Raw genomic sequence first — 14,870 nt, 5'->3', positions numbered from 1 at the left:
GAAGTGACTGAGTGTGCCTGCTTTGTTACTCAAAAGTTATCAAAAATACAACTAGCAGGCAAGCTGCTGATAAAGTCATACCTGAGAGATGCAAGAAAGGAGCAGACCTCCTAATTACAGAGAACAGATCCAAAGTTTGACCTTTAAACAATGCAGAGAAATCTTGAGCCAACACAGCTCAAAGCTCTTCTAGACATCCACAGAAAAAAGGTGGATATGTGCATTTCACCTCAGCATAAACAGTTACTCAAAACTGACAACCCTGAAAAATGCAACTGCAAAGATACCACCATGCTTTCGTGGCACAATGCGCAGGTTGACTTATTTTTATTTAATCTCTCATTCATTAGCTCTGTTTTTTCTGTCTACATTTCCCCTCTTTTGATTGCCATTGTGTTCTTAAAAAAAAATATTGTATTTTAATAGTTCATTTTTAATTTTGTATTGTCTTCTAAACACGACATATCTTTCCAGGCCCTTAATCTCAATGTCAGAGAGGTTTTAAACAAATCAGAGTTATATTTTTGGTCTGTACCATCTCTTGCAGTGTCATCTGACACAATACCGTGCAGAAATTTTAGAGCGCCATCAAAAAAAAAGAAATCAAGGAAAGAAGCTTTTCTTCTTCCACAGAATTACATAATGCTTGAGGTGGGATGGGACCTCTGAAGATCATCTAGTCTAACACACCTGCTCAAGCAGGATCAGCTAGACCTGGCTGTCCAGGACCATGTCCAGACAGCTTCTGAGTATTTCAAAGGATGGAGACTCGACAGCCTCCCTGGGCAACTGTACCAGTGCCTGGTCACTCTCACAGTGAAAAAAGTGTTTCCTGATGTTCAGAGAGCATCTCCTGTGTTCCAGTTTTTGCCCACTGCCTCCACTGAAAAAAGCCTGGCTCCCTCTTCTTTGCACCCTCCCTTCAGGTATTAACATACATTGATGAAATGCCCTCTGCTCTCTTCTCCAGCTGAACAGCCCCAGCTCTCTCAGCCTTTCCTCATAGTAGAGAGGCTCCTGTGCCTTCACGATCTTCATGGTCCTTTGCTAGACTCTCTCCAGTATGTCTACATGTCTCTTAGGTGAGGGAGCCCAATACTGGGGACACAGCACTCCCCATGAGGCTTCACCAGTGCAGAATAGAGGGGAATGATCACCTCCCTCAACCTGCTGTCAACACCCCTCCTAATGCAGCCCAGGACACCACTGACCTTTTTTGCCCCCAGGACCCACTGCTGCCCCCCCCCCAGGGCCCGCTGCTGGCCCTTTCCTGCCAAGCTGCTTTCCAGCTGGTCAGCCCCCAGCATACACAGCTGCATGATGGGCTTGCTCCTCCCCAGGTGCAGGACTTTGCACTTCTCGCCAAACGAGCCATCAGCCCTTTTCTTCAGCATGTCAAGGCTGTACATCCTCTACATGTAGTAAATGAATTATTTACCTGAATGAATTAGAACCTGACATCTAATCAGGCTTTTAGTACTGCACGAGGATTACGTTGAAGGGATGAGATATACTGTCCACACAAACAGATACAGATTCATGAGGTAAACAATTTTCTACTTGCAGTGAAATTCCTGAACCTTTACAGGATCAGCAGACAAGACCCATACACATTAATCTTTTACAATTTCATTTAAACTTTTTTAAAGCTTATTTATTTTCTGCATTCCTGAGTAAAATTACTGCACTAAAATGGCCACTTCAGTTAGAAAAACACCAGCCGTTATCTACTATCTGGTAAATGTTTGGTAAACGAAGGAGAAAAAAAGAAATCACTGTTTCATTACAAGGAAAAGCATGAAGTATCTGATTTAACAGTCTAACAATAGTTTGGAAACTATTTTCCTTTGTAGCCACTCTTCTGCTTTAGCTCAGCTGGCGAGACAGGCACACCTCTGACTTTGGACTATTATCTGCCTTCAACAAGAAGCTAAATTTGGGGTGCAGATAGGAATAATTAGTTAACTTCACCATCAGAGACACAGGAATAGACAGATTCCCAATTAAAAATCTATTTGGACAGAGATACAACTAACTGCCAAAATATATGTGAGGGACATTTGACTTCTTTTCCACTTACAACACTATCAACAAAACCTGCTGCCTAAGGGCAAAGCATTTTCTGTAAACTCTACTTGGCCGTGTGGCTGTGGGATTCACTTCTACCAGACTAGGAAAACACCACAGACCTCTGCCACCTTTAGATTTATTTAAGAAAGGAATTTTTCACTAAGTCCTACATTGATTACATAACGGACATGTCAACCAAGGTCTCACCTGGAACAAAACCAAGAAGTACCTGAAAAAGGGCAGGGGCCGGGGAGGGGCAGGAACCAAGGCAAAACACTGTACTGGTCCTGCAAGTCACAACTGGCAATATAATTTCTCTTGGAAAATATTTTAGAGCAGCTTCCATCATAACTATCTTGGCATTTCATGTCACTACAGAACCAGAATGGTCATCTGGCAGTAGTCAATGGAGTCTACCAGCTACATTAATGATTTTACATAAGGACTGGAATATTAAAGTGTCATGTACCTCTACATCCTAGTAATTCTTTTTTTCAGTAAAACCCCCTCATCTTCCCATTTATAAGAAAATCTTAAGAAGTAAAACCAGAAAACAAGTACACAAATATATTAGTACTTTGCACATCAACAGTATGAATCTAACAGCATCCCTAAAAATCAAGCAGTTTTCAATGCTACATGCAGGCATATGACCATGAAATTCAGTTTAGCTCTTTAGACAAAATACACTGTAACGTAAAAACAGAGGATATCAGATGAAGTGACCTGCAAATGCTACAATAACTCAACCTCTTTGTCACTGCGTAATTTGGCTTTTCAGAAACCCTTACCTTTGTTTTGCTGTATTTGCATTAGTCTCCAAGTCACACCAAGCAATCTGTTCACCTGCTTGCTATTCAGCTTGCTGCCATCCTGAAGAGTATCTGTCACAAACTTCCTTATCATGTCCAGCCAACCAGAATCCATCTGAAGTGTTGAAGTGCTTGCTAGTGAAACCATTATGTCACACAAGGTTAAGTTCAGTAAAAGATGGTCTACGCTGTTTGAGGATGTCGTACAATACTTGTTGCTGGAACAGAGGGGTGTGGAAGGGGAAAAAAAAAAGAAGAAAAAAAAAGAAAAGAAGAAAAAAAAGAGATATTTCAAAAAAATATTTTGTGCCTTTTAATATGTGTTACTTTGGTAGAAATTATACTATGTCGGAAAAAAGTTTTAAAGTCAATACACATGTCTAAAGTCTTCATATTTGACATATGGGTATTTAATTTTTTGTTCTGCCACCAAAATGCCTGTTTCACATATTTATAGTGGCGGCAACAACCAATGCTCTAAATCATATCTTTTCTCCTGTTTGACATTTTTAGTCTGGCCTAGCAGTGGGTGACTTTTAGGTGACTGAAACCAGTAAAAAAGCTAAAAAGTTAATCCTTAGTTAGTTGCAGTGTCTTCTGTGTTTCTCCTGTGAGGAATCACATGGATTTTGTCATTATTACACAACAACAAAAAGCACCACAAACAGCCCAGAGAAGTCCATTTATGTACTTCTTTCCAAATTCATGTGGAATCAAAACCACATTTTTCACCATCACAATATTCTGCCGGACCACCCTGTTGCCCTACAGAGATTTGAAAGACAAAAAGAAAGTAATCAAGGGTATTGCAGCTTGACATATAATGCTAGAAATTCACTACTTGCTGATTGGTCACTCACAGTATATATTAAAAAAAAAATCACAGCATTTATCTGCAGAAAGCTGCACAATATGAATGTCTACATCCAGAACACAAAGCAAAGTTGTGAAAACGAAGTAACAAAAAGGACTTCAAACCTGCACTAATAAAAGTGTAGTCACCCCTCAGTTCAGAGCTAACCATTACAATATGAGCAAATAAATCTCAGCCTGTGAACATTACTTACTGATGGCATAAATGCTAATAACTTTTTTATGTTTAGAATATGCAGATACTAAGCACTATCAGTAACACTGTGGTAAATTTCTGCAACTTTTTCTAACTGGAGAAGGAAGGAAGCTTTGAAATGCCATGGAAGGTTTCCAAATGCAAGCCTTTAACCCAATATATTGGGAAACAAGGGGAAAAAAGCAGCTGTTTTTATTTTTCTGGCATAAAGCTAAGTTTCGAGAGGTCTTGAAATAATAGTCAAAATAAAACCACAAGTGTTTTCTAAAAATGAGGGGTTTTAAAAAAATAAATTTCACATATTGCTTTTCCTGCATGTATCCAATAACCTGTTTATTTTAAAGCGTTAACAATGGGGCAAAACTTAGTACCAGACTGAAGGAAGATCAACAGAAGTATGGTTAGTCAGGATGTCATAAGGCAAGATGGTTGCATTGCCTAACTGCTAATTCTGAGATTTTCAGTTTCAAGGAAGCATTTTCAGGTCAAAACATGGAAAAGCAGAACACCTTTTGGCTGTATGAACTTAATAGGTAAGACTTTGCTGAAATGACAGCATTTAACAAAGAGCTATGCTGTACTTCTAATCTATGTGTCCCTCCAGGAAAAGAAAATGCAACAGTCAAAATACCAAACAAAATTTCAGCCTCAAGTAACGGCAGACCCTTTGTATACTACTACAGCTCTAGCTGCGGTGGCAGTTTGCAAGTATCTGAAACCAAGACAGACACTGGCGGATATCCTTTGTACCTACACCAGCGTTCTACATAGACTGCAAAGGTGCAGAATGACTCCAGAACAGACTTTGCGTGAATACAGTCTCACATCTGGGAGCCAAGACGGGGATGATCTGCTACTGGCCTGTACCAGAATAAAATTGGTGCACCCACTCTGCCAGCTCAACAGTGAAGAAACGCATTTAGCTTCTCCTGCTCCAGTGCTGGTTTGCCATAACAAGATAGGCACAATGTGTCCCATCTCCCCTCCTAGCTGTATTTATCCATCCCTGTAATACAACTATAGAAGAGTAGATGTGGGTGAAAAAGCAATGTTTTAACTATGTTTTGACGCAATTCAGCAAGCGACTTAAGAAAACACGCAGAAATATGAAACCAGTCAGACGAATGCAAATCACCATTTAGCAATATGCAAATTCCACATCAAGAGTTCAATAAAACACTTTCATTTCTCAAGGGCAGCATTTTAATTTCTACTGGAGGCTATTCAGACAACTTCCTACACAATACTTTTACAAAGAACAACCAAAATTTCTCAATTCAAAGCAGTGCCACCTTCCTATAGAAAATTCTCTACAGAACTTCAAGGAACACACAATGAAAAGTTTTCTTTTCCAACATTAAAAAATTTAATACTGGATAAAGCGCATGACTCACATTATCTCTTCTCTTATGAAATTAAAAGCTGTAACATGACATTGATTTCATTCTTACCCTTTGCACGAATCTTTCTTTTTGTGTTTTACTGTTTCTTGTAAAGAATAAGGAAAATGACGCATGAAGTGGTGCTTGAAATCAACAAGGTAATTCATTCGAAGCCATAGTTCCTGTTAAGGAAAGCAGATGACAGAACACATGGCAGTAAGTGCAATACATCAATGCAATCATCTTCCAAAATCCATTATTGGAATCAATGAAAACCAGGAACTTTAGCTTCTGTTTCACATTTTCATACAGATTTACTTTCAGATGTAAATGTGAAGGCCTGTGCATGAACCTGAAGGTCCATAAAACAACGGGGTAAAAATTATAATTTAAATCAAGGTTAAGCAACGTTTAATTCAGACTGGACTGTATTCAGTATATTTTCTTAGCACATATTAACGTGGATATATGCAGTATTAAACTGAGTGAGTTACAGGTGTGAATTAAGTGTGCTTTCATATCAATTTATCAGAGTGAACTCTGATTTACTTGCAGTGACCGTCCCAAGTTTTCCATTATGTATTCTGACTCTGTATCTTCCCCATTGTTAGTGTACTTGTTCAAAGCCCACTGACAAAACATTTCCCAGCAGAAAGGCCATTCTTAGAGAAAAGGACTCTTTCAAAAATTTAAAACTAATTTTACTTTGTATGTTAGCAGACATCCACAGTCACCATTCCACAGTGTCCCGCAGAACTCATTAAAAAAAAAAAGCATGCGTTACTAACAAATTGGTCACATAGAATATTTTTTTTATATATTCAAAAAATTCTACAAATAAGAATGACCATTATACTGTTTCAAAGATTAATAGGTTTCCACTAAGCATATTCAAAGTGGTTTCCCAAAGTGTCTGTAATAACCACTTTGGCCTGTAAGCCCAAGGGCTATCAAACCAGCAAAGCTTCCATTTTCAGACTGAGCCATTTGAATACATTTTTTATATATAAACGTGACTATAAAAGACAAAATAAATTGCATATAGTATCTAAACCACAATATGCTAAAAAAAAAAAAAAGTTGTATGGGCATCAATTTTTTTTGCCAAAAGGTCCTAAGGTCATAACGCAACTGCATGTACCTAACCCAGCTCCTACCTTGACACAGGAGCACTCCTTTCATGTAACCGAAATGCAGGCACCCTATGGCTAAGGGCAGCATCTCTGCAGTACCCTAAAGAAAAAGGCTAGGGGCAGTAAGTGGGCCCAGGTATTTACCTGGCCACCTGCCTGCTTCCAAGAGGCCCTCTAGAAAAGATGAAGAGGAAAAAAGGGGAATGGTGTGTTTTGTTCAGAACCACTGAATCCATTCCTCAGGCTCTGCATGTTGGATAACTCTGGTCTAATGCAATAATTCCACAAATGTTTTCCAACAATTATTCTATGCACAGATTTTTGTTTACCAAATGGACCTACAGTCCTCCACACTAGTAAAACAAAGGGCTGTCAAGACACTGCTTCTACCTACTCTCAACAGTCAAAATGGAAAGTGTGTTATTTTTCCAGTTTGCAAAACTCTGGAAGAGCAGCAAAAATTACAAAAATACAGTGATTCACTTATCAAAAGACGGACAAAATAATTTGGGCAACAAGGGTATTTTCCAAAGTTCTTATTGAGGTTTTGGTAGTATCACAAGACATCAAATCAATCATGACACAATACAGATTGCATCAAACAATTACAGGGGATAACTGCGGTATAAGATCCTACCTTTCCAAGGGTTTAGGGTTTGTTCACTTTCAACCCCCCACCCCTGTAAAATTTTTCAACACAAAAAAACCAAGGCACAAACAACTCCATCCTACACGTTGTTCATATTTATATTCTAGAGGTTATCAGGGAGACAAAATGCTCCTCTTCTCCAACACCACTTTCAGTTTCAAAACCTTTTGTGCTGCAATTTGTCAAGAAGGATTCGTGGAGACTATTAGTGAAGTCATTGTTCAGTTCAAAAGATTTTCTACAGTAAGAGACTTGACAAAATCCAAACTCGAATTCTACTCAAAACCCAGGCTTCTTCCCTCTTAATAAAAATATTTCCACTACTTGCAATCACCAGATCACTAGTTCCCAATCAAAACAAAATGGACTGTCATTATTATGCCACAGATCACCTCTCCCTTACCATTTTGTATGTTTCATCATGTCGCTTTGTGAGTTTCCACAATAAATGTATTATACTAAGCACTTGCTGCATAAGCTGCTGAGATTCTGATTCCAAAAGGTTTCCGAGAATGGGAGCTGATTGTGCAGGAGATGCTTCAATCCAGCACTCAATCAGTAATGGAATTATTATCTCAATAAAACCTTTTAAGTTTTCAGCCGAGGACAGGCCTTTTTCTGCACTGTCCATTACACTTGCCAGAGACCTAAATGACAAAAGCAAAACAAACAAAAAAAGATAAAAGATAAAGATCACACCTTTACAAACAGATTAGACTAAGACCACTTTCCTGCTTCCGGAATAACAGGAAAAATTAGAAAAATTACTTTTTTAATACATTAAATGTTTACTTGCTTTCTTGCTAGAAGGAAAAAAGGGAGTTCAAACCATCTATAACAAACCTGCTCCCGAGTCTCCCTGCAAGTTTGTGTGCTTCTGTAACAACTTCTTAGATTTCAGTATTTCTTTCCCCATTGTTATGTGTGAAGTCTATGAAGTGGAGAAATATGCTTTGTATTATCACCTTCAACCAGCAGATAAGAATTCACTGTACTCGGCACAACAAAATAAAAAAAGTTTTAAGCTCCTTGAAGCAAAATAATGAAACTGACTACGAAGTATTGTCAAATGCATGAAGTTTATTACAGTTAATAACCATCTCCAGCTATAATAAAAATAATGGTTGTTCCTATCAATGGGGGGGAAAATTAATTCTGCAAAAGTATAGCTTTAGTTCTCACCTGATGTTTAAGTATAATGCTCTGGCAAGCAACTAGCTAGAAAATTATTAAGATGATCTCAACATGAATTTAAACAAAAATTACCAAAAAATGAAGAGACAGTGTAAATTAAAAGAAGATCTCCCAAGAAAGGAAGAAAAACAAGGGCTTCCCCCCCTGCTTAAAAGACTGTTTCAAAAGGCATTATCAGCACAAATGACCAAATCCTGCTCCTGGATAAATGCAGGCAATTTGTAACCATTTTAAAAAGAAGAAAGAAAACCCTGGATAACTCCTGCTAATTTTAAGCGATACAGAGCCCTTAATTAAAAATTAATTAAAAAAAGGAAAGAAATAGAAAAATCAACATTATTTTCAGTCAATGATTTCTGACATCGTTTTCCATGATTTTGTTTTCTACCTCACAGAAAGGAATTCCCATCATAATTCTACTTCCTAATATACATAAAATCGGTACACTGAACCTCCTGTTAAACACCTTTCTACTTCAGTTGTGTTCTCCAGGTGATTTTTCTTTACATATATACTCAAAATAAAATCTGAAAAACTGTTTGCTTTCCTTCCACAGATAGGCAGAGAAGTTCTGTTTACAAATATTGAAATTTAATATTGGATTAAAGAGGTAAATCAGTTTTCCCTGGTCATCCCGTCGTATCCAAATTATCCAATTAGTTATAGCCTTCTATGAAGCTACCCATCTCACGATGTTGCAATTATCTATAATATGCACATAATAGAAAATTGTATTCTGTCATTTCTCCCTGGTTGAAATTGGTACAGCAAGAAAATTACTAAAACAAACCAAACCCAGGTATTAAAAACTTGCAAAAGGAGCAGGGAGAAGACATCTACAAAGGACTAAAAAGGAAATGTGAGACAAATGCAGGTTCCTTTCAATGAAGGCAAGATGGGAGAAAGAATTTACATCTCCAGCACAAAACAGAATGGACATGCAGAAACGTAACTGGTCATAAGAAAAAAAAAATTAATCTTTAGTACCTCCTACAACTATCAGACATCTTAAAATTTTATCAAGCTTAGCAGTAACTGCAGCAACCAATGTATGCAGTCAATGTAATTTGGCTTATTTGTCCCTATTTTGTTGCTCTATGCTGTGTCTATGCTGCAGACACCGCAGGCAAGACACCAGTTTCAGACTATAAAGAGAATTTAGAGTAAGTGGTTGCAACTTAAACATTTAACTCTCAGCCATCTAAAGACACAGTAGATAAATCTCATCTTCCAGTTATAACCACGAAGAATTCTAAAGTGCCACTGGACAAGTCAGTTGACACCAAGACCGTAACGTCACTGAAAAAGTTAGGCTGTCCTGTAAGTGCTATGCCATGACAGAACTAGACACTCAGCTGAGATTCTGAAATCTCAGTAGTTAGCAGAAATAGTCCTGAAGTAATAATCTTTAATCGTTCTCTGAAAATAATACCTGATATTACAGCAGAGCTCTGAAACTAGAGCATACAAAAACAATCTCCCCATTGAATAGCGCAGGAAACCAAGAAGTTGGCAACACACACCTGAACGTTCCTACAAGAGTACACCAGCAAGAACAATCACAACTATTCCAGTACTTATCTGAAACAAGGGATGGAAAAAAGGAAGAATCCATGCCAAGTGGGATATTCCACCCAGCTGCTGAAAACATATGGGCAAGAATACTTAGCATAGCTTTCACATACCCCTGCAAAAGATGCCCCCATCTCTCAAGACTCCTCCAAATATTCAAGATCAACAATAAAAAAGGTAAATAAAATCTGATTGCCAGTAACAGATTATGACAAAGCATTACTGTAACCCATCCAGTATCCATTCAATTAACAATATCCTTAGCAATACAGGCTCACTGGAACTGGGAAGGTTTCATGTTAAAGGGTTGGATCTTTGTCACGTCTCTGTGGTCACTATCTTTTAATGGTAAAGTGGCTTTCAGAATCATTACAAAAGCATATTATCTTCATATCAGCATGAAATACTATTGAGAGGAGCTGCAAGGTATTTGTGTACCCCTAAGCTGTCATTTTTCTTTAAAATGCCAATATTTTTATAAAGCGGGACCAAATAAAAGAAAACTAACATACCTGCCATAAGACATTAAGAGAACAGAAATTCAGCAAAGGGAAGTCGAGGAAGTGTAAAAGAAACAGAAAAAAAGGGAACAACTTTCTGCTGCTTAAAATACTAAAAGTCATTGCAAGTTAGTAAGTTTTTACGGCTCAGAGCCTAAGCCAGGTTACTGTTCTTTATTGTACACGCTGCCATTGCAGCAAAGAAAACACCCAGTACACCAAGTGAACTGCATTTTCCATTTCTATCTGATGCACAGGTCACACCATATACATATTTATTCACTGTGCTTTTTCTTCCATTTTGGACTCTCAAGTGGTCTTCGCTTTTCTCTGCCAGCTTCGTTTTGTCCTTTCTCAGCAGAAACAGAAGCTCTCTCATTTCTCTTCAGCACCACTTCCAGTTCAAAAAAAAAGATCACACACCTTAGTATCACCACATTTAAGTTGTGAAGGCTTTCCATTTTTCCACACCTGAAATGAGTTTTGCAAAAAGCAGCAAAGTCAGAGGCACATATTTCAATAATCTCCTCATTCACTGTAATCTTTAATTCACACACAGTAGGAAGACCCAGCACACAACAGAAAACAAGTCTTAAGATTTGCATTGTTGAATCATCTCGAGTTCCAAGCTCAGAATCTACGCTTTTTAATAAACACTAATACTGCAAACTGATTCTGAAAATCCCTTTCCATATCACTAGGTTATCAATTGGGTGCCATTCCTACCCACCAAACTTGCAAGATTAAAAACATACAGGAACTTTAAAAATTTAGCATACTATTAGTGGTGTTTGGAAGCCTACTTTTTAAAGAACAAAGATGAAGCTTACTTGCAGTATTATTGATGAAGCCATCAACACACACACACAATTAGTTACTTATAGTTTGGTCAACTCACTATCGATAGTTAGGACTTGACTATTTGTGCATTGACTTATTTAAACAAAAGCACATACAGTTTGAGATTTGGGCAGTACTCAAGGAGCATTACAGATGCTTTGCACCTCTTATTAGAAGTAATTTCTGTCCTTGCATTAACAGCCACAGCAGAGGCCTGGGAATGCCTGTAAAAGGCCATACTTGGGATTGGAAGAGATAAAATTAAACATTTTCAGATTACTAAAAAATATTTCAGTGGCAAATGCAAAAGCCACCACAACAACTTCCACTTCTAGAATTTCACAGATGGCCACTAAAATAAGCTGTACTGGCCTTCTGTGCAAAATTAATATACCAAAAATAGGCACAAATGCAATAAAACATTTTAGTACCTTCTGCAGGTGCCCCTTCTCTTTCCATTCTTCTGTTCTGCTGCCATCAGCCTGCTTTGCCAATCTCGCCTTGGATTCCAGCAATGTTTCCTTCTATTCTTCTGGCTCCTCCTCATGCTTGCAAACGCCTTTTTGAAAGTATTTATAACCACAAGTGGATCACGATGTTTCACCAAAATCTAGCTCCTCAGAAAACCGGAATTCAATTCAGATGACACCAGATGTAAAGCTTAAATGCATCTTCAGCTATTACAGGGCATGGTATAATCACACACTGCACATCATTCAGGGCACAACTCAAGAATCCTCTGAGATACAGTGGTCCACACTGCAGAGATGAAGTCCATACGACTTTCTCGTGCTCACCACCAAACACTTTCCCCTGCCACAAGTGGGCTTCACTACTCTGGTTTCCAACTGAATTTCTGCTTGCAGCAGATACAATGACTGAACTCTAATGCTATGTTAACAACCCTTTTGAGAATAAGCTGCACATTTTACTTAGCTTAATATAAATTTCCTATACCTACACCAAAAGTAATATGCTATCTATCAAGAGGAAGCCTAGCAGAGTGGGAATAGAATGGTCATTTCTGTGTCTCCATGACAGAGATGGAAAACACCCGCTAATTCAGGCCAACACTTGTGGTATTAAAAGAACACCTCCTCTTCTGCATTTCATTCATTCAAAGAATGAATATGAGATAGACATAGCAATGGATTAGGCAGTGGGATTTATACCTTTTCCTGACACTGACCTCCTAGATGAATTTGGTGTAACCGCTTTATACCGCTTATTCAGTCTCCCCCAGCAGTAAAACAAGGATTGTGGTTTCTCTTCAAACCACCTTGATATCTATGGATCAGAAGCGCTGTGTAATGGCTAATCAGTTCCTGTTTTTCAAGTCTTCATTCCAGGTCTCCTACCAGCAGGTATGTAACATCTATAGTAATGCATATACATGAGGATGCCAATGCATATACATGTACCATAAAGAGGGGTGGGAGGTTTCCCCCTAGTTCGAGGAGTGGGTGAATCAGAAAGGAGGAAGAGAAATAAAGATGGTTAGTTATTTCTCCCTTAACTTCAGCTCACATCTATTTAGACTACTAAAACGCACACAAACCTTTCTCTGACTAAACACACTATGCGTTCTTCCATATTCATCAATGTGTCAGATGAGGTACCTTTTATCCATGGTGAAGATTAAAATGGTGAATTGATTATAAATATCTAGAATCAGAAACTCAGCAGAACTTCATACAGCCAGATACTTCTTAATGTGCTGTCCTTTTTAAAAGAAGCTACATTCACAAAAAGCACTCCTAAGCTTATGATAGACTCTTTAAAGTAAAAGCACAAAATTTCAGTAAAATTCATTATCACTGCGTATGAAACAAACTTACATTTAATATAAAGAAATTCCCTGCTTGGTGACAGGTCTGTTTGATATCCTGCAACAACCTGCAGTCGTCAGTTCACATTCCAAAAACACCTGTTAGAGTTGGTCTTCCAAAATTATTTTGAATTGCATAAAATAAAGCTTTTATTTGATAACAAGACAGTCATGATATACACATAGCACAGTCATTTGCTGAGTATTTCCATATTTTCAAGCCACTGCAGTATGACTGCACACTACACTAAGTGTCCTAAAATATGGCTAAGGGACAATTCCGCAATTAGAATTAAACCGTTTTCTTCAGCAGCAACAAACAAGAGTTTAACACTGTGATCACACAGTTGACATTAATTCCTAAATTTAATTAACATTTTCTCACCTCAGTCTAAATGATGAGTTGATCTTTGGTCGTAAGCCACCATTTTCAAACAGCTGTACATGTTGCTGATTATTTGCATGGACCTTCCAACTTATACATATTGGGTTCCTCGCAGAATGAGGGCTATCCTTCTGTTCTTGAAGCCCTTCATCCTCTAGTTCACTGGATCCATCTACCACTGCTTGGAGAAACTTCTTGAGCCTGCTAAGTACGTTCAGCCTCCACTGCTGAGAAGTCACTCTGCGATTTGGGTTAACAGAGAGCATCCAGGAAAGTTTCTCTCTGTTTTTCAGTCTTTTTGACAGTTGCTGGTGAGAAATAAGCTCTACAAAATTCTTCAACAATATACTGCTGCGGTCTGTGAGAAGAGCTGGGTATGCTTCCAATAAAACGTCCAAGACTTTCAATGAATCTTCCTGAATTCCCTCACTGATATGAGTCATGGCACTGGATAGATGGGCACTTACCAAAGGAAAAAACGGAGCAATCTGTTCTGCTCTTATTTTTGAAGCCAAGAATTGCAGCAGGTGAACAGCTGCTCCTCTGACACCAGAATCTTTGTCTGTAAACACAGCTGCCACCTCACTTATTATGTTTGAAAGGTGTGCATCAATTACAAATGGATACTGAGACAGGAGATCTTTGAGCCCAAGGAGTGCATTATGCTTAACCCCAGGACTATAGTGATGCATCTGTGAAAGCAGATCCTAAAAGGAAAGAAACATACATACTTGCCAGCATTATTACTTTTAAGCTCCAGCACATTTTTCTTACAACACTCAAAAATACAGTCTATTCTTACAATGTACTGCTGTTCATAACAGTGTAATATGTTCGAACAAGTATTAGTTTAAAGCATAACAATGAACAAGTCATCAAAATTCAATTACAGGAAAAATAAGCCACCACATTTGTCCTTCAGGTAATTAGATACTTCTCATTCTTAAGTTTATGTACAACCCTACTGACTTAACAGAGGGATGACCAAAAATAAGTCCTCTCACACTTGTTCTCAAAAGCACAACTATGAAATCTCAGTCTCACCAGCTTCCTTCAATTTAAGCAGATTGCTGCAAGAGACAGAAGATGACGCAAAGGAAGGACAGCAGAACCACCACTGAAAGAAATACACTATTTTTTAAAACATTGTCTCAGGAGGTCTACTTTAAAAAAAAACAACGCCTTTAAGTTACGAGCCAAGACTTTTAAAAAAAATGAATGTTAATCCTCAATACTTAAATCAGTGTGCAACTTCAATTTTTGCACTGCTAAAAAACTTCCCCTTGGGTTATACGCTGGTCCAGGAATTTCAGTCATTGAATTCCTGCAACAGCTTACTGTCAACAACAAAGAAAGAGGCTAGTCACATACTCTGATGGGTTTCATTATTTATTTTTTAATAATTTTTTTCCCTAAACTCTAGTAAACATAGTAAG

The 14,870-nt window shown here is 38.0% G+C and overlaps 1 protein-coding gene across 5 annotated transcripts in view; it reads right to left on the bottom strand.

Moving 5' to 3' along the window:
- Positions 1-14,870, bottom strand: part of TEX10 (testis expressed 10) — a 60,133-nt gene that overhangs the window by 41,573 nt on the left and 3,690 nt on the right. For all 5 annotated transcript variants that reach the window (XM_040588889.1, XM_040588893.1, XM_040588891.1 and 2 more), the window contains 4 exons: positions 13,435-14,141; positions 7,519-7,762; positions 5,403-5,515; positions 2,862-3,100 (listed from right to left, as the gene is read on the bottom strand). In XM_040588889.1, the coding sequence (XP_040444823.1) occupies positions 2,862-3,100; positions 5,403-5,515; positions 7,519-7,762; positions 13,435-14,141 (1,303 nt within the window). The remainder of the gene's footprint in view (positions 1-2,861; positions 3,101-5,402; positions 5,516-7,518; positions 7,763-13,434; positions 14,142-14,870) is intronic.

The sequence above is a fragment of the Falco naumanni genome, chromosome 3 (genome assembly GCF_017639655.2).
Source record: "Falco naumanni isolate bFalNau1 chromosome 3, bFalNau1.pat, whole genome shotgun sequence".
Classification (NCBI taxonomy): domain Eukaryota; kingdom Metazoa; phylum Chordata; class Aves; order Falconiformes; family Falconidae; genus Falco; species Falco naumanni.
This window is presented reverse-complemented; position numbering and strand designations above follow the sequence as displayed.